General features: G+C 50.4%; 1 protein-coding gene across 1 annotated transcript; it reads right to left on the reverse strand.

Annotated features, from left to right (window-relative positions):
* Positions 1–4,372: 4,372 nt before the first annotated feature.
* On the reverse strand, positions 4,373–13,042 carry LOC135279648 (olfactory receptor 14J1-like). The gene is made up of 3 exons (XM_064387112.1): positions 12,149–13,042; positions 7,383–7,395; positions 4,373–7,349 (listed from the first exon to the last, which is right to left on the reverse strand). Exons 1-3 carry the CDS (start codon positions 13,040–13,042, stop codon positions 7,276–7,278), a joined length of 981 nt encoding a protein of 326 aa, XP_064243182.1. The 3' UTR covers positions 4,373–7,275.
* Between the last annotated feature and the right edge of the window lie 5,168 nt (positions 13,043–18,210).

An 18,210-nucleotide genomic window follows, 5' to 3' on the forward strand; every position in this document is an offset into this window, starting at 1 on the left:
CTGAAGGTCCAGTAGTGGTGATGGAGCTCTTGTCCTCTGGCAATCCAGTAGCCAAGGTGCTCCTGGTGTCAGAAGCCTCAGCTTATATCCAGGTAGGAATGCTTGGCTCCTCCCCCTGGGCGGAGCATCCCACAATGGGATTATGTCATTTTACCAGTCCTGCCGGGACACTCAATGGCCCATTCACAGAAGAGAGCCCCTGGAGGGCGTTATCAGGGCTGAGTCATGGAAGAGATAAAGAACACTGCCCTGCCTGTTTATAACAGTTTGTGAAGATGGTGATGGAAAACATGCATTTGGTTACATCTTGGACTGCAACCTGAAACAGTGGGGTAATCCCTGCTGGGGGGGTGAACACCACCCCCCTTACCCAAACTGGCTCAGGTGTAAAACCCCCACTCCGGGAAGGCCATGCATACAGGGGACAATGTCAAACTTGCCCCGCCCCAGGGGAGGTCTCTGTCCCTGTACCTCCCTTGTTCTCCCCTGCTTTTCTCCTTCTTTCCATCTCTTTCTCTACCTCACATTGACTGTTCAATACTATCCACTTTGGATTTGGTCTCATTAGCACCTTAACTGGGGCAGAGGCATCTCTCTAACAATTTTCTTAAGCAGATTGTGACATTATTTTGGCACAGTGAGTTTAGGCACTGTTCTCTGACCCCAAGTGCCTTTGACAACAGCATATGTCCCTCCTCTGAGGTGGCTGTGGTTCTGTCTGGAGGAACTCTTGGAAAATTGGACACCGCTTCTTCTGAGGGACTTGTGGGAGAACTGATGAGGAAAATGGCTGCTGTGGCTGACCAGTGTAACAAAAATATTTTGTTGTCCTCCCTTGAAAATTTTATTAAAATCACTGGAGGAAAGGGAGCAAATGATACCAGCAAGCCTGACAAGGTTCTTTCACCCCAACATGAGGAACGCAAGGCTGCCAGAAGTCCCACAGGAAGCCCAGCTCAAGTAGCTAAATTCCTAAATTAGTCCTGAATACACAGGCTTGGAGACTTGGCCACATGTGAAAATCATAAGTGTCTTCGTTGCTGTCACGTTTGTCACAGCTATACAGAGTTTTTCCTTCCTTTTAATAATCTTGGGCCAAATTTCCATTATTTTGTTTCTTTGTAACCTGCCAGCTGCCAAGCTGGAGCTGTGCAGGAACCGATGAAACTTGGAATTGCCACAGAATTGCTTCTATTGGCAGTTTATTAATGTTTGGGATTTGTTTACATTTCCATCAGAAGTGACTTGTGGCAAGAGCAAATGTTCCTCAAGGCATTTAAAGTGGTGTTAAGTTTGATTTCTGCCAAGTTTATTTTGTCCAGTGCCCAGAGGATGCTTGAGGGATGCTTGGGAGGGGCTTGGGGGGATTTTGTCCCTGTCCCTGTCACCCCAGACCATTCCTGAGGTGGTCTCCATCATTCTCATCCCAGGGAATGCCTGGGGGTCTCCCTCCCTCTCACCCCCATGCCAGGAGATGCTCGGGGCAGTCTCTGTCCCTCTCAGCCCAGGGGATGCTCAGGGGTCTCTGTCCCCTCACCCTGGGGGATGCTCAGGGGTCTCTCCATCCCACTGGCCTCAGGGAATGCTTGTGCAGGGCTGGGGACCAGGGGCTCTGTGTCCCTCTCACCGCTGAGGGTGCTCAGGGCTGGGGGGGCTCTCCGACCTTCTCATCCCTGGGGAGGCCAGGGGCGTCTCTGTCCCTCTCAGCCCTGGTGTGACCACTGCCCAAACATCATCGGGGTCAGAGGGACAGAGACACCCCCAAACTCCTAGAAGGGCTGGACCTGGGATCATGCACGTACCCCCATTTTTCTGTTTAGCCCAGAAATGAGTTCTGCAACTTTAAGGCTGGTTCTAAGAGCGAAGGGAGGGAGGAAGAAGCTGCAGTTTGTTTTAGAAACTGCATTCACTCCTCCACATTCCAGCTCCTGGAGGGACAGATGGTGGGACAGGGCTCTCCTTGGCTTTCAGGCTTTTTTTAGCTCTCTGAGGCAGATAAGTTCCCTGGACTGTGATTTTTCTTTTTGTTTGAAATTGTTTTAACCTGCTCTGGACTGAACACCCAGAAGGGCACCTGCAGCTCACACCTGTGGCCCATTGGGCCAAGCCTGGGCTGTGGCTTTTCCAGTGCTGGAGGAACTGATAAAAGACTGATATGAAACTGATAAGAGAATGAGTGTGCTGAGCTACAGCCCAGGGAGGGACTTGCTGAGTTTGTCATCTCTTTTGGAGTGGCAAGAAGTTTTGTTGTTTAATATTGGTCATTTGCTCTGCTCGTGAATTCCTTGCCTGTTAAATAACCAGGTTTTTTTCTACTTTTCTCCAAGGAAATCTTTTCCTGAACTGGTTGGTGGAGGGGCCAGTTGAATTTGCTTTCTAGTGGAATCCCCTTTTGGAGGTTTTCTCCCAAATTTGCCCTAAACCAGCAGAGGGCAGTGGGGAGAGGAGAGAGCCCCAAGTAACTGGATTGGGTGGAGGCTGGAGACGGGGACCCTGGGACCCCAAAACCCCCCGGCATCCCTAAGCAGGACCCAGGAGAGGGGGGATCCCCAGGTGCTCTGGGATCTTTGGCAGCCATGAGAGGGGGGTCCACCAGAACCCCAGAGAGATGAGACTGGAAGTGGGACACTCCTGGTGGCTTTTTTAGATTCACTTGTGCTTTTGAAGGTTTTTATGGACACCAGGTGACTTCTAGAGATGGACTTGGGCAAAGGACCTTCAGCCTCACTGTGCTCATCCCTTGTTTTTTCCCAAACCGGGATTTCCCATTGCCAAATCTCAGACCAGTGGAGGAGGAGACTGCAAGGAAGAGGAGGATGCCCAGAGACACGCAGGCAGGTGAGGAGGAAGTCAGTGCCCCCTTCCCCCTCTCTCCTGCTTCATCTCCCAGCCCATCATGGCCCCTGGCTGCAGGACAACCCCACTGCCAACGCTGTCCTGCTGGGGATGCACTGGGGGATCTCCTGCCCCTTCCCTCTGGCACGGAGGCACATTCACAGGCTCTGGGGCAGGAGGGGGAACCGCGGGCGCTTTGGGGTGCATGGCTCGGCTGCTCCCGGCGCGGTTCCCCCGAGCCCCCGGCGCGGCTCCGCCAGGCCCCCCCACCCCCGGCGATTGCTGGAGGTTCTTTAACAGAAATGCTGGTAAATTGACCATCTGGAATGACACTAAATACAATTTCAAGAAGCTGCTGGTTTGCTGGGCAGTTTGCCAAATTCCACATTGTTGTTTCCTTCAGTAAAACTGCACTTTAAAAGGCATTAGTAAATTCATGCTTGCATAAAATTTGTGCTGCCATGGGCTTCTCTCAAAACTAATTTACATAAAATCATGACATACTTATTACATCCTTTTAATCCCTCCAGTAAGTCCTTCATGCTGTTATTTCATTCACAGATTGTTCAACTTTTCAGTGCCTTTTTTCCATTAATAGCAACAGAATAAGTTAAATTTTGTTGTATGTATAACTTTTAAGGATATTAATTTTTGATTCTGTGATGTTTAATGTAATGCAAATTCAGGGTTGATAAGATTAAGAAAAGTTAAGCCTCATTATTGTTAGATTTGAGTAATGTTAAGTTACATTTTATTAATTTGAATTCCTGTTGTTCTGGATTGAAAGATAATGTGTGTATTCTATTTGCCATCTGTCAGAGGTAGGGCAGTTATCTTCTGTTAATTGGGCAGTAAATTCGACCCCCAATGGCTCCTACAGATCTCCACACACCTGCAAGGACCTCCAAGCTTTCTAAACTTCTTTTTGTGAGAGGAGCCTTGGAGCAGCTGTTTCCAATGCCAGTCCCAGACTTTCAAGATTTTGTATGTAAAGAATTATAAAGGTGGAATTAAACCTTTATAGAATTTGTCCCACAGGATTAAGGATGGCAAACCAGAGATATATAACCTATATATTATCTATATTATCTATCTATCTATCTATCATCTACCTATCTATATTTATTTATTATTTATATATTTTTATAAATTTTATATATATTCTATCCTATATATAGGATTAAGGATGGCAAACATATAGATTTCTGTAGATATATATTATCTATTATGGTAATGATTAGACAATACTATCTTAATCTGAAAAATTTACACCTAGGTATAACAGCTGTAACATATATAATATATAATATATAATATCATATTATATAATATACTAGTAATATACTAGGAAGTGATTTCAACATAACTGCATTAAAGCAAAACCAGTTATTAAGCAGAGGTTGATGTCACCCTCTCTTGGTTTGGAAAAACGGGTGTCTGCTAAGGAAGGCAGGACCCTCTCCTAAAATGTAAAATGTAAACCCCCTTCCCCTCAATTGTTATAAATTTGAAATTAAGGGGCTCTCAGGAAAAAGTATGGGAGCAGGAATAACAGTTCTTTATTAGGGAAACAATAAAAATATAAAATAAACAATGCAGTAAACCAAGACAACACTGACAGAGTCAGAACACAACCTGACACCCTGTTGGTCAGGGTGTTGGTAGCAGTCCAGTTGGAATGGTGGCTGCAGTCCTCCTGGAGTGTCAGGTGTGGTTCTGCTGGAGCAGGGATCCTGTAGAAAGGTGTAGTCTTCCTCTGAAGATCCAGTGGAAGAGGCAGCTGCTGTTCCTCTGGGAAATCCAGTGGAGAAAGCCATGCTGGTGTTCCAGAATTTTTAAGATTATATCTGGGTAGGAATGCTTGGCTCTCCCCTCTGGGCAGATTATCTCCCAATGGGATGCTGTAGTTCTTATCAGTCATGCAGTGACATTCAATAACTTGTTATCAGCAGATGTCTGTCCTGAGGAAGGAGTGGGTGTGGAAGAGATAAGGAAAACTGCCCACTTAACAGAAGACAACTGCCATACAGATGGCAAAGAGAATACAATCTGCTTGGCAATCCAGGAGGGTCTCCATTGTGAAACTCAGGGGCCCCAAGGAGCCAAGGGTCCATGGTGACCTTGTGGAGCCCGCAGTGTCACAGAGGAGCCATTGTGACCCAGCGAGGGCGCATGGAGCCAAGGGTCCATGGTGACACATCAGGGCTTTGTGGAACCACGAAGCCATTGTGACATTGCAAGGCCTCATGGAAACATGGGGCCATTGTGACACTGCAGAAGAAAGGGGAACATTGTGACACTCCAGGGCCTCATGGAACCAAGGAGACCATTGTGACACTGTGGGGTCCCACGAAACCAAGGGAACATGGAACAGGTCTGGCTGGCTGGGCCTCCTGGAGACCACCTGACAGGTCCAGCTGACCTTGGCATGTAGAGGGCTGCTTCTCATCTGCCCCTGAAACACTGGGGCTCTGGGCTTTCCTTCCTAGGGGAGACAACTGTCCTTCTCCTCCAGGGCCCCATTGTCAAAACTGGGATTCCTCCTCCAAATTTCCTTATACACAAAGATTGTTTCCAGATGAAATCCGCCAGGAGTAACAGGTCTGGCTGCCTTGGCCATCCAGGGGCCACCTCTCATCTGTCTTTGAAACACTGGGATCATGTGCTTTTCTTTCTTATCGGATAAAACCATCCATCTTGACCAGGCACACATGGCCAAAATTGGGGATCTGCCTCCAGAATTTCCTATATCCAAGGATAACTCCCAGACAAAAGCTGCCAGGGCTGACTAGTCTGGCTTCCTGAGGGCTGTCACTCATCTGCCTCTGAAACACTGGGGCTCTGCGCTTTCCTTCCTAATGAAAAGATCTCTTCTTCCTGTCCAGGCAGCCATGGCCAAAACTGAGATTCCACCTCCAAAATGCCCTATGTCCAAGGATAGCCCCTAGATGAAAGGTGCCAGGAGAGACAGGTCTCGCTGGCTTGGCCTGAAGGTGGCCACCTCTCATCTTCTTCCAGAACACTTGGACTTCGCACTTCTCTTTCCTATAGGAAAAAAACTATCCATCTTGACCAGGTGCCCATGGCCAAAACTGGGATTCCACTCCAAAATTCCATACATACAAGGATTTCTCCCCAGTGAAAGCTGCCAGGACAGACAGGTCTGGCTGCCCTTGGCCTCTTGGTGGCTGCCTCTCACCTGCTTTTGAAACATTGGTGCTTTTGTTCCAATGGAAAAGAACCATCCTTTTTCTCAAGGTGTCCATGGTCAAAATTGAGATTCCTCGTCCCAAATTCAATATAACCAAGGATTCCTCCATGATAAAAGCTGCCGGGACAAACAGGTCTGGCAGGCTTGGCCTCCCAGTGTAGGAATGTGCCCCCTGTTGACGGAGTAACCAAATTATCCTTGTCTCCTTAAAAAGGGAAAAGCCCAGAAGTTTCTCTCCTCACTTTGGTAAAAAGACATCTCATAGGACTTTTGGGACTTTACTTCAAACTTAAGGATAGATAACTGGACAGAAGCCAAAAGGTCCTTCCTAAACAATTTACTAGAAAAAGTGGAAAAAAGGAACTAAACACTTTTGTGGGGTTTTTACCGGAAGCAAGAGCTTCTTGCCGCTGGCTTAGGTTTTCTCTGTAAAGACCTTTGTTATTTTATCTTTTTTAAAAACCTTTCTGTTTCCAACACTACCACTGAAGCCATCATGCTGATTTTATGCCATCTGAGGTGGCTGAACTATCTTTGGTGTAATATAGGTCCCCAAGAGCTCATAAGACCTGGCCTGAGGATATCATTAATACCATTCCAGGAGCCACCTCTCTCCTCTTCTGCCTTTGAAACATATGGGCTCTGGGCTTTCCTTCCTATGGAAAAGAATGATCTATCTTATCTACACAGAAGTGGCCAAAATTTGGTTTCCGTCTCCCAAATTCCCTATATCCAAGGGTTCCTTTCAGACAAAAGCTACCAGGACAGAGAGGTGTGGCTGGCCTAGGCCTCTGATGGCCGATTTTCATCTGCCCTGAAACACTGGAGTTCCATGCTTTCCTTCCTATGGAACAGAACCATCCTTCTCTGGGTGTCCATGTCTGAAATTGGGATTCCACCTCTAAAATTCCATACATCCAAGGGTTGCTCCCAGGCAAAATCTGCCAGTACTGTCAAGTCTGGCTGGCCATGGCCTCTGGTGACGGCCCCTGCAACACTGGGGCTGGGTTCTTTCCTTCCCATGGAGATCCCTGGGACACTGTGGGGACCTCATGAAACCAAGGGGATCATTGTGGCACCACTGGAGCCCATGGAACCAAGGGGCCATGGTGACACACCAGGGCTTCATGGACCCCAGAGACCATTATGACTCTGTGGGGCCTGATGGAACCATGGAGACCATTAGGACCCTTCAGGGCCTGGTGTCACCAAGGGGGCATTATGACACCTCAGGGCCTCATGGAAGCAAAGGACCACTGGGACAGTGTGGGACCCCATGGAACCGAGTGAACGTGGAACAGGTCTGGCTGGCTTGGCCTCCCAGGGGCCAGCTGACAGGTCTGGCTGATCTTGGGATGTCAAGGACTGCCTCTCATCAGCTCCTCCAACACTGGGGCTCCATGATGTTTTCCATGCTACAGAAAAGAACCATCCCTCTTTTTAGATGCCCATTGCCAAAACTGATACTTTCCCTAAAAAAATTTCCCATATGCAAGGTGGTTACCTCTCATCTGCCCCTGAAATAATGGGGCCCTGTTCCTTCATTCCTTTGGAAAAAACTGGCCTTCCTGCCAAGGGACCATGGCCAAAATTAAAATTTGGCCTCTCAATTTCCACATATGCAAGGATGGCTCCCTGACAAAAGTAGCCAGGACAGACAGGTCAGGCTGGCCCTGACCTCTGGTGATTTTCTGAGACCATGAGCTGAATGTTTGTATTTGAAAACACCTTGGAGAGGGCTCAAAGATCTCCCAAGGTGGGGTTTTGAGGCCTTGGGCTCATGAGCACTACATATGGACAAAGGAGCTCTGTGCTCTGTGCTGTTGTGGTGGTTTTGCATCATGGAAGTGATGTCCTAAGAGAAGCTGCTAGCAGTTTCCTCTGTGTAGGACAAAAACCAGTAAGTCACTAGCTTTGAGAACTGACAATCTGTTAAACCACTAAGGAAACTGTACATGACTCTGTGAAGACACATGTTAAAGATAAAGAAGCCTGGGAGGGTCTCTTTCCCTTCTGGCCAGCAAAGAGGTAACAAGGCTGGCCCAGCCCCCGTCTCAGCCGGGCCGGGCCAGGCAGCTCCTGCCGTGGGGCCGGGCCCCTTCCCAGGGAGCCCCCCAGGCCCCATCGTCTGCCGGGCAGGGCAGGGGAGGCCGCGGGGGCCGAGGCCGGGCCGGGCCATGGCTGCGGTTGCCAACACCTGGGCGCTACCGAGCCCTGCCCCGCCGCCAGCCCGGGCCCAGCCAGGATCCGCCGGGCCCCAGGAGCAGCCCCGGGCCGGGCCGGCTCGGCCAAGATTCTGCCACCCTTGGGGTTCACCCGCAAGCCCCGGGCAGGGGGAGGAGAAGCCATGGGCCCCGGCTGTGCTGCTGCTGTGTTCTGGCCTGGCTGCTGAGATCCTGGCCCTGCCCCAGCGCGGCCCATCCTGACACAGCCCCAGCGCAGCCGCTGCAGAAACCTCCATGGTAAAACAGCTCCGGCCGCAAGGACCCAGCCTGGCCGGGGTCACGGAACCATCTGCAGGCCCCAGGAGAGATATTAACTCTTTCAGTGCTTCCATCCTCCCTCGAGGGAGAGAAAAGGACAAAGTGCAGGCACACAGAGGAGCAACATGAAGACAGTGAGGTCAGTGAAGAGGAACTTGTGTCCCAGATGGGAGGGATGAGGAAATGCCTTGATCTTAGAGCTGAAATCCTCTTGTAAAGCTATGGAGAAGGATGTAATTGTTACATCAGACTCTCTTTTTCCCTATATAATAAATAGTTGTGATCCGTGGTGATAAAATTGAAACAGTACTCAATATTAATAGAAGAATTAAAATAATTAATATTTGGAAATAATAAAACAGTTAAAGGTATAATGCCAAGAAAGACAGGGAGAGGAGGGGTGTCATCCTCCCCCTGCCCCCCCCCTTCTCATGCAGATGTTCAGAAGAAGAAAAAGAAGCAAGAGGTAACTATTTCTAAATTTAGTTGGAAGAGAGGAAAATTTGGTTGGACATCCAGGAAAATTATTTATATGAGATTTATTGCTTTGATGCTAGAACATAATATTGGCTTGTATGATATTAGCTGTGGCTTACATTATACCAGCTTGGTGTGCATGTGTAATCCAAAAGGTGAATCAAAGGACATTGAGCAAGAGGAGAGGCCTTCATCAGAGATGACCCCCAAAGAGTGGCATGACCCCCTAAAAAATGTTGGATCATGCGTGGTAAAGGTGATAATGAGGGTGGAGATACAAGTGTGACAAATTGAAAATGGGAGGAGATGGTGATGATGTACATTATAAAAAGGAGAATTTTAGTTTTGGCAATATGTACGTGAGGGGACAGGGGTCAAGTCCTGCACTCTGTACCCTGTGCTACCCCGCACGGTTATTTTTGCTTATGTGCTATTATATGAACCAAATTATCCCTATAATAACCAAATTATATTGTCAATATTTTGAGTGCATTCAATTTTATATACTTTTAAGCTACTTCATTTAAACTGCTGCTACATTTAATTTTGTTTGGTTTTTTTTTATGATGGGATAATTAAGAAAATATAACATAAACATTTGTTCAAAAGACCTGAACAAGAAAAGCTCATGGCAAAACTTGAAGTTTTAAATCTTCTGTGCTTAATTAGACAGATTTCAGATGTGTATCCCAGGTGAATATGTTATATCGGAAAAAATGCAGAGACAACTATTTTGTCCTGTTTTCTTTTCCTGTTTATAGATTGATATCAGTAATGTCCAATTGATATTGACCTCAGCACCTTCTAAAGCAGTCTGAAAAGATATGAAAATCAAGAAACTTCATGGTTGACAATCAAGAACACTTTGTCCCCACCACCTCCCTGCCATATCCCCCATCCAACCTCTGGCACTCCTATGGATCAGGAATGGTGTGGCCAGCAGGAGCAGGGCAGTGATTCTTCCCCTGTGCTCAGCACCGTTTAGGCCACACCTCAGGTGCTGTGTCCAGTTCAGGACCCCCAATTTAGGAAGGACATGGAGGGGCTGGAGCGTGTCCAGAGAAGGGCAACAAGGCTCGTGAGTGGTCTGCAGCACATGTCCTGTGAGAAGCAGATGAGGGAACTGAGTTCATTTATCCTGGAGAAGAGGAGGCTTCAGGGAGACAAGGCAGTGTCAGGGCACAGGTTGGACTTGATGATTTCCAAGGTCTTTTCCAACCTTACTGATTCTGGGATTCTCTGAAACCACCCTTGCAGCAGTTGCAGGATGAGCCCTGGGCCTCCTCTTCAGAAGCTCCAGCAGCCCAGGTGCCTCAGCTTCTCCTGCCAGCCCCAAAGCCCATCCTGTCAGTCCTGCAGAGCCTTTGCAGCTCCTCCTCATTGCCCAGAACAGGGAGCCCCACAGGCAGACACAGCAGCCCAGATGTGCCCCCCTGGCCTGGGGTGCCTCTGGCAAGGGAGCAGCACCAGGCACTGCAGGAGCCTGCAGACAATTCCTGCAGCACTTGGAGGATGATCCTGCTGTGCAAGGGACGTTCCCATGGTGCCAAGTCAGGAACTGCAATGGGGAGTGGGGCCAGAGAGGAAAGGGCAAACAGGGATGGGCTGTTTGCAGGGGAGGGGATAGGGTTGGGCAAGAGGAAGAAATTTGTAGCAGGAGGAGTAAAGAAAGCAAAGGCGAAGCCAAGGAAATATTCAGGGCAATTTGGAGGTGGCTGCCAGGCAGCCCTGGCTCTGAGCAACGGCGTCTGCAGTGGCACAGGAAACTCCCAGCTGATGGGAACAAACTTTCTGGCTGACTGCAGAGGCCAGGACAAAGCTGAGTGGTTTCCCTGGTGTCCCCCAGCTCTTCCTGGCCCCAGGGGCTGATGGCATTTGTGCTCCCTCAGGTTCATGTCCCCACAGCAACAGCATGGGGGTGCTCCCGCCTGCTCTGTGCAATGCAAACAGGGGCTCCTGAGCCAGTGCTGCCGTGGCTGTGCCTGTAAGGATGCAGCACCTGTGTGAGCTGGGGGAGAGGCCAGGGCTGCAGAGGGGGGATGTTGTTGGCAGCTCCATGAGGACACTCTGGGACGCTGCCCTGGGCTGTGCAGCGCACTGGGGATGGATCAGCCCCTGCTCTGCTGCTCCTTCCCATCTCCCCAGGGCCCTTGCAGAGCCCCAGCCATGCTGTTTGCCCCCAGCCTGCCCACAGCCAGCCTGGGGCTGCTCACCCTGGGGCTTTTCTGTGCTGAGCATTGGCCTGGCCGTGTTCTTGAGAGAACCTGGGCAAGGAGCCCTGTGTGAGCTGGGGGAGAGGCCAGGGCTGCAGAGGGGGGATGTTGTTGGCAGCTCCATGAGGACACTCTGGGACGCTGCCCTGGGCTGTGCAGCGCACTGGGGATGGATCAGCCCCTGCTCTGCTGCTCCTTCCCATCTCCCCAGGGCCCTTGCAGAGCCCCAGCCATGCTGTTTGCCCCCAGCCTGCCCACAGCCAGCCTGGGGCTGCTCACCCTGGGGCTTTTCTGTGCTGAGCATTGGCCTGGCCGTGTTCTTGAGAGAACCTGGGCAAGGAGCCTGGAGCCCCCAGGGCCTGGCCTGAGGTGTCAGCGCTGCCCCAGCAGTGCCCATGGCCTGTCCCTGCTGCAGCCCCGGCACTGCCACTCCCAGGACTGTGCCCGGCCCTGAGAGCACTCAGGCCCTGCAGCAACACCAGGGCCACCAGGGCAGCGGGGCAGGGCCACGGCAGCAGCACTGGCAGCACCAAGTGCTGCTGCTGCTGCTGGGCACAGCTGGTGTGCCAGCACTGATCTGCCCCAGCTCTGCACACAGACATTGCTGCTGCAGCTCCAGAGAAGGCAGCAAAAGGGCATCTCTGCAGAAAACTCTGCTGGGAGATCCATTAGTTAATTTAAAGGCATTGAGAGCACAACCCCTCACTGACTCAGTGTATGGACACAGGGAAGGTGGAGAGAAGGAAAATGAGAAATGGCACAAAAAATGACATTTTTTTATGGACAATATCAAAAAAGTAAAACAAAGAAAAGCATCTCCACACGGAAATCAAGAAGAAGTATCAAAGATGACTTTTATTACAAGTGATTGGCAGAATTTGGCCAGCAGTTTAATGTTTCTGAAATCATCCAGTCATCAGTTTCCTCACTGCAGCCTTGAGCTCCTGGTTCCTCAGGCTGTAGATGAGGGGGTTCAGGGCTGGAGCCACCACCGCATACAGAACTGACAGGGCCAGATCCAGGGATGGGGAGGAGATCGAGGGAGGCTTCAGGTAGGCAAACACTGCAGTGCTGAGGAACAGAGAGACCACAGCCAGGTGAGGGAGGCAGGTGGAAAAGGCTTTGTGCCGTCCCTGCTCAGAGGGGATCCTGAGCACAGCCAGGAAGATCTGCACATAGGAGAAAACAATGAACACAAAACAACCAAATGCTAAACAAGCACTAAAAGCAATTAGCCCAATTTCCCTGAAGTAGTATTTGGAGCAGGAGAGTTTGAGGATGTGTGGGATTTCACAGAAGAACTGGCCCAGGGCATTGCCATGGCACAGGGGCAGGGAAAATGTATTGGCTGTGTGCAGCAGTGAATAGAGAAAGGCACTGGCCCAGGCAGCTGCTGCCATGTGGGCACAAGCTCTGCTGCCCAGGAGGGTCCCGTAGTGCAGGGGTTTGCAGATGGACACGTAGCGGTCGTAGCACATGATGGTCAGGAGGAAATAGTCTGCTGAGATGAAGAAAAAAAAGAAGAAGAGCTGTGCAGCACATCCTGTGCAGGAGATGGTCGTGGTGTCCCAGAGGGAATTGTGCATGGCTTTGGGGACAGTGGTGCAGATGGAGCCCAGGTCGCTGAGGGCCAGGTTGAGCAGGAAGAAGAACATGGGCGTGTGCAGGTGGTGGCCGCAGGCTACAGCGCTGATGATGAGGCCGTTGCCCAGGAGGGCAGCCAGGGAGATGCCCAGCAAGAGGCAGAAGTGCAGGAGCTGCAGCTGCCGCGTGTCTGCCAATGCCAGCAGGAGGAAGTGGCTGATGGAGCTGCTGTTGGACATTTGCTGGCGCTGCACATGGGGATCTGTTCATGGAGAAAGGACAGTGAAGGTTTAGAGGAGATGCCTGTAACCAAAATCAAAGGCATTTCCCAGACACCCTCCTCTGTAACCCACACAGACACTCTTCAGTGTTTAAGAGTTCTGAGGTTTTCTTTTTAAGCTCCTCCCATGTCTCTCCTGCTATTCTTGGATATCAGAAACCCTCAGCATTTCCGTTTCCCTCTGGTAGAACACAGTTAGTTCCCCTGAGGAAAGATTATGAGTGGAGATTGCAGGGAGATGGTCTCTCACTTGTCTGTGTTTGGAGTTTCTCTGGACTTTCACTTTCCTCACTTGGAGGATTTGTGCACTCCTAAGTTTTTTGTAAAGGTCACCAGGCACTGCTGAGAACAGATGGATCCACCACAGCCCAGCTCCACATTTGTAGCCAAGGACTCACTTTGCTCATTTCACCAACCCAGCAGCATTTTCAGTGTCAGAACACCTCTGCCTTTCCCCATAAATCTTATAACTCAGACATGCTCCAGGACAGGTTTGCATCCTGGATTGAAGCTCCCAGCTTGGACTGAAATCTCAGGGAGACTCCCAAGTGTCCTTATGCTGGCATTGGATGAAGGGAGATGCAGCTCCTTCCCTGGCTGCACTGACAGCATTGCCCAGAGCCGGGCACTGTGCACAGCGTCACCCTGAGCCAGCTGTGCCCCCTCCCAGAGCCCCCAGGGCCGGGCAGCTGCTCCCAGCCCTGTGCTCTGCAGAGGGAACTGGGCCCGGGGCTGCAGAGCTGCCCCACGGCTCTGCTGCAGCTCTGCCTGCACAGGAGGGGCTTCACGCCTTGGAGCCCTGGCCCTGAGGGCAGAGGCTTGGCTGGGGGACAGGAGGGAGGGGGCTTGTTCAGAGGGAGGGGCTGCACTGGAGGGGATCCTGTGGACATCTCTAAACTCTCTCTGCCACAGCATTGCTGGGTTTTGTTTTCTCTCCTTCCCTGATCTTCTCTCTGCTTCCTGGAGATTTTCCTCTTGCAGGTGTTTCCCTGTGCCCGATCTCTCCCTGCCAGCACTCACAGACCCCAAATCTCTGTGCACTCTCCCTTGCCTGACAGAACCCTGCCTGTTTTTAGGGCACTGGCTGTGGGCAGGTTCTGTTTGCAGCTTGGAGAAAGGACAGCTCAGACTGAGCCTGATGGGTCCAGCAAAGGTGATGCTGGTGCTGTCCATGGACAGAGTGGCTGAAGGAACATTATGGATCTGTTGTGAACCTACTGATCACTAAAAGTAACAGTTTGGATGTCACAAGCACTTGTCAAAATTCATAACTAATATTTAATTAATGATTCATAATAATTCAATAATTCCTAACTCATAATATAATTCATAATAAACCTTTAATATTGATCTCCCTTTTCTTCCATTCTCTAATAGTATGAAACTGAATGCAAAGTCTCAAGAAATTTCCTCATATTTATCAAAATCCTTGTCCTGGAAATATTCTGTGACTGATAAGAAGCCCCCAGCATGTCAGAGATTCAGGAGCATTTCACCTCCCCTGCAGCAGAAATACTCAGAGTTGTACTCACAGGGTCTGCAGGTATTGGGATGTTCCAGCTTTAGGAGATGGCTCCAGGAGCTGCAGCTGCATTGTCCTGCAGCCAGAGGTTCCTGTGCCAAGGGCTGGCAGTGATTCTGCCCCAGGCACTTCTCAGCACCTTCCCAGCCCTGACTGATTGAAGCTCTCTGTGCCTCTGGGCTGTGCCCGGGCTGGCTGCAGGCAGTGCCCCAGCCCTGCTGGGCTGGCAGAAGAGCTGCTCATCAAGAGAAATGTGCTTTTGAAGCTCTTCTTGCTTACCAGGAGCTGCCTCTGTGCCAGGAGCCCAGCCCAGCTCAGCAGCACAGACACAGCAGCAGGACTTTAATGACCCTCTGGGGCTTTGTGATCAGGCCCTGAACATCAGTCCCTGAGAGGCAGCTGAAGAAACCTCTCCAGAACTCCAAGTCAGAATCCAACTCCAAAGTTTCTTGGACTTTTAATGGGTCCCACTGAGGGAAAAAATTGAGAAAGTGTCCACAGGTCCCAGGCAGAGCAGAGAACTGGAGGCACTGATGCCAGGTGGGGACAAAGAGAAGCCAAGTCTTGGTGCCCTGGGGCACAGCAGCAGGGTCTGTGCCACCAAGGGCTGAGAGGAGACACCTTGTCCTGAGGCCCTGGGGCCTCCTGGCACAGCCTCAGCCAGGCTGGGCACTGTCAGCCCCTTGTCCTGCCCTCAGCATCCCTCCCTAGCCCACATCCCAGTGGCCTCAAGGATCTGCTGGAAGAAGTCCCTGGGGAGCCTTGCTCAGCAATGGCCCTGGTGGCTCCTAAATGCTCCCAGGGAATGCAGGTTTTTCAAAGGACTTTGGGTTTGGCTTTTGCCTTGGACTCTCTGAGAGTTTTGTGCAATCATGGCCTCCAATTATCTGCTGTAATTAGTCCCTGGAGAGGCTTTGTCAGTAACAACACTCAATGGGGGTCATTAATACTTCAAGGTACTTCAGTTATTTGAAGGTACTTGGTGTTTCCCTTTTGATAAAGACTCTGTGAGAGGTCTGTGCAATCATGACCCCAATTATCTGCTTTAATGAGTCCCTTGAGAGCTTTGTACTGACACTCAGTGGGGCTCATTAATACTTTGAGGTACTCAAGGTTTTTAAAGTACTTTGGATTTTCCTTTTCACACTGAGTCTTTGAGAAGTTTTTGTGCCATGCTGGCTCCCAATTCTCTCCTCCAAGGAGTCCATGAGGAGCCTGTGTTGGGGATGGACCTCAGTGGGACCCATTCATGCCTTGAGACACACTTTGGGGTTTTCTTCTGACTTGGACTCCTGGACAGGTTTGTACAATCTCCTCTCAGGTCCTGAGGTTCCAGGGCTCAGCTCCAAATGCACCATGGGGCTTATTAGCCTCAAGCAAGTCCTGACAAACCATGGCTCTGCCTTGATTTACCTCTGCTCTAGTGCAGCTCATTAGGAGGGTTTCCTTTTTCAGTTATGGAGAAATATTTCAAAGAGCTTCTAGCAAGTATGTATTCCTATTTTAAAGGGTGTCTTTTATTGCTGTTCTTATTACACAAGAGGTGATTGCAGCATTCTGTGACTGATATTGATCCAGCAGGGACTCTCCTAAGGAGCTCTGGCCTGCTCAGAGAAGCTGTGCCTTGAGGTCTGATGCAGCGTGGACAACCTTGCTCCACATTCCCCATGCCCATTTTGTCTCTCCTCAGTCACCTGGGACCTGCTTTGCTCAGAGAACTGGCTGTACACAGCCAAAGAGGGGTCCTCTTCTATTGTCTTTTGAACCAATCTAAAACTCCTGAGTTTCCCCGTTGAAAACAGACATCCTCCTCAAGTGTGTGCCAAGCCCAAGCTGCCACCAAGGAGGTTCCCCTTCCCTAAGGCAGAACCCTGCAAGGAATATTTTAGACACACAGGAAGTTCTGCAATAAACACAAATCCAGAGTTTGCTCAGGGCAGAATTAGACCAATTCCTGATGGACAGACCAGCTTTGAACTCCTTGCAGCTGAAAGCTCTGAGTTGGGAGGTGTGGGAGAGACCCAAGAGTGAGGGAAGGGAAATGCAGAGCACCCAGCAAGTGCTTCTGTGCAGACAGGCTGTGAGGAAGGGCACTGCAGACCTTCCCTGGGCCAGCTGGGAGGGTGGATCATCATCCCAGTCTGCACTGGGCCATTACAAGACACTGTTGGATGGACACTGCACCGACCCCAGCGCGCCAGCCCATTGCTCAGGGCTGGTGTCACTGCCCAGGGCCAGAGGGGATCCCTTGCTGGGGGCTTGTGCCATGGCCACCTGCCCTGTGCCGCGCTGGCCGCTCAGGCACCAGGAACCAGCAGCAAAGGGCACTGCCAGGGCCAAAGGCCAGGTCAGCCAGACAGAAGGGGGCAGTGCTGGCACTGTTTCCATGGCAGCCCTCACTGGGGGTGACACCTGGGTCACCTGTCCTGGCAGCTGCCATGGAAAGCCCTGGCAGGGACTGAGGGCACAGACACTGGCACTGAGACACTGCTGGGCCGGGTGCTGAGCAGAGGGCTGAGCACGCAGAGATGGTTTTGTTCTTGCTGAGCTGCAACAGAGCCAAGGCCTGTCCTGCCTCTCCTCCAGCCACCCTGGGCAGGGGCTGGGGCTGTGGGGAGCTTGGCAGGGGACACAGCCAGGACAGGTGACCCCAACTGACCCCGGGGATACCCCAGACCACAGGACATCATGCTCAGTGTATGAAGTGCAGGGAGCAAGGAGGAAGGGGGGAATGTTGGAGTGAGGGTTTTTGCCTTGCCAAGTAATTCTTAGGCAACAAGGGGCCCTGTTTCACCAGCGGGCAGTGTCAGTACCAAAGACACAGACACCAACTTAAGGAATACTGTCATTTATATAATGCACAGATGCAAAGAATTACAAAAGGATAAGCTCAGCAAAGCACATAATCACTAGCAAAGAATTACAAAAGAAGCTCAGCAATCCATCCAGTCATTACTACCAAAGAATGCCTGTAGTGATTAAAGAGAGGTCCATCACCAATTACCCTCAGACTTTACCATCACCCAGATCCACACATCAGCTGGAAGCCAAGGACTGCAGAGCCACTCCCAGACACTGGGAATTCCTGCAGGTGCCTCCACCTTTGCAGGCAAGGAGCCTCCAAGCCCACTCTGAGAGGACACAGCTTTTACACTGTCAAATAAACAAACTGACATCACTGCTAGTGTGGGAACATCTGGTTTCCTTCTCCTGTTTGGTTTCTCCCCAAGCCTGGCCAGGGCTCAAGGAGGAATCAAGGGAGTTGACTTTGATCCTTCACTCCCAAACAAGGCCAGATGGGGCCTTGTCTGGTTTCTAAATACAGAAAGAGAAATCCATGTTTTATCAAGGAACACATTCACTGATCATGTTGTTAATAATGCTTTGTTAGTGAGTGGATACTAATATAACATTTGGTTGGAAGGTTCATCTAGAGGTGAACTTTGCTTCCAGGCCTGTTCAGGCCTTGCTACTTGGATGGGCCCTGAGTGCTACAATGAAGTACAACCTTCATAACCATTCTTTCAACAGCACAATTTAGATTTAGATATTAGGCATAAAGGCATCTCCCCTTGTGCTTCAATTAAGTGCTGTTAAATTTCATT

This window comes from Passer domesticus, chromosome 12 (genome assembly GCF_036417665.1).
Source record: "Passer domesticus isolate bPasDom1 chromosome 12, bPasDom1.hap1, whole genome shotgun sequence".
NCBI classification, from domain to species: Eukaryota; Metazoa; Chordata; class Aves; order Passeriformes; family Passeridae; genus Passer; species Passer domesticus.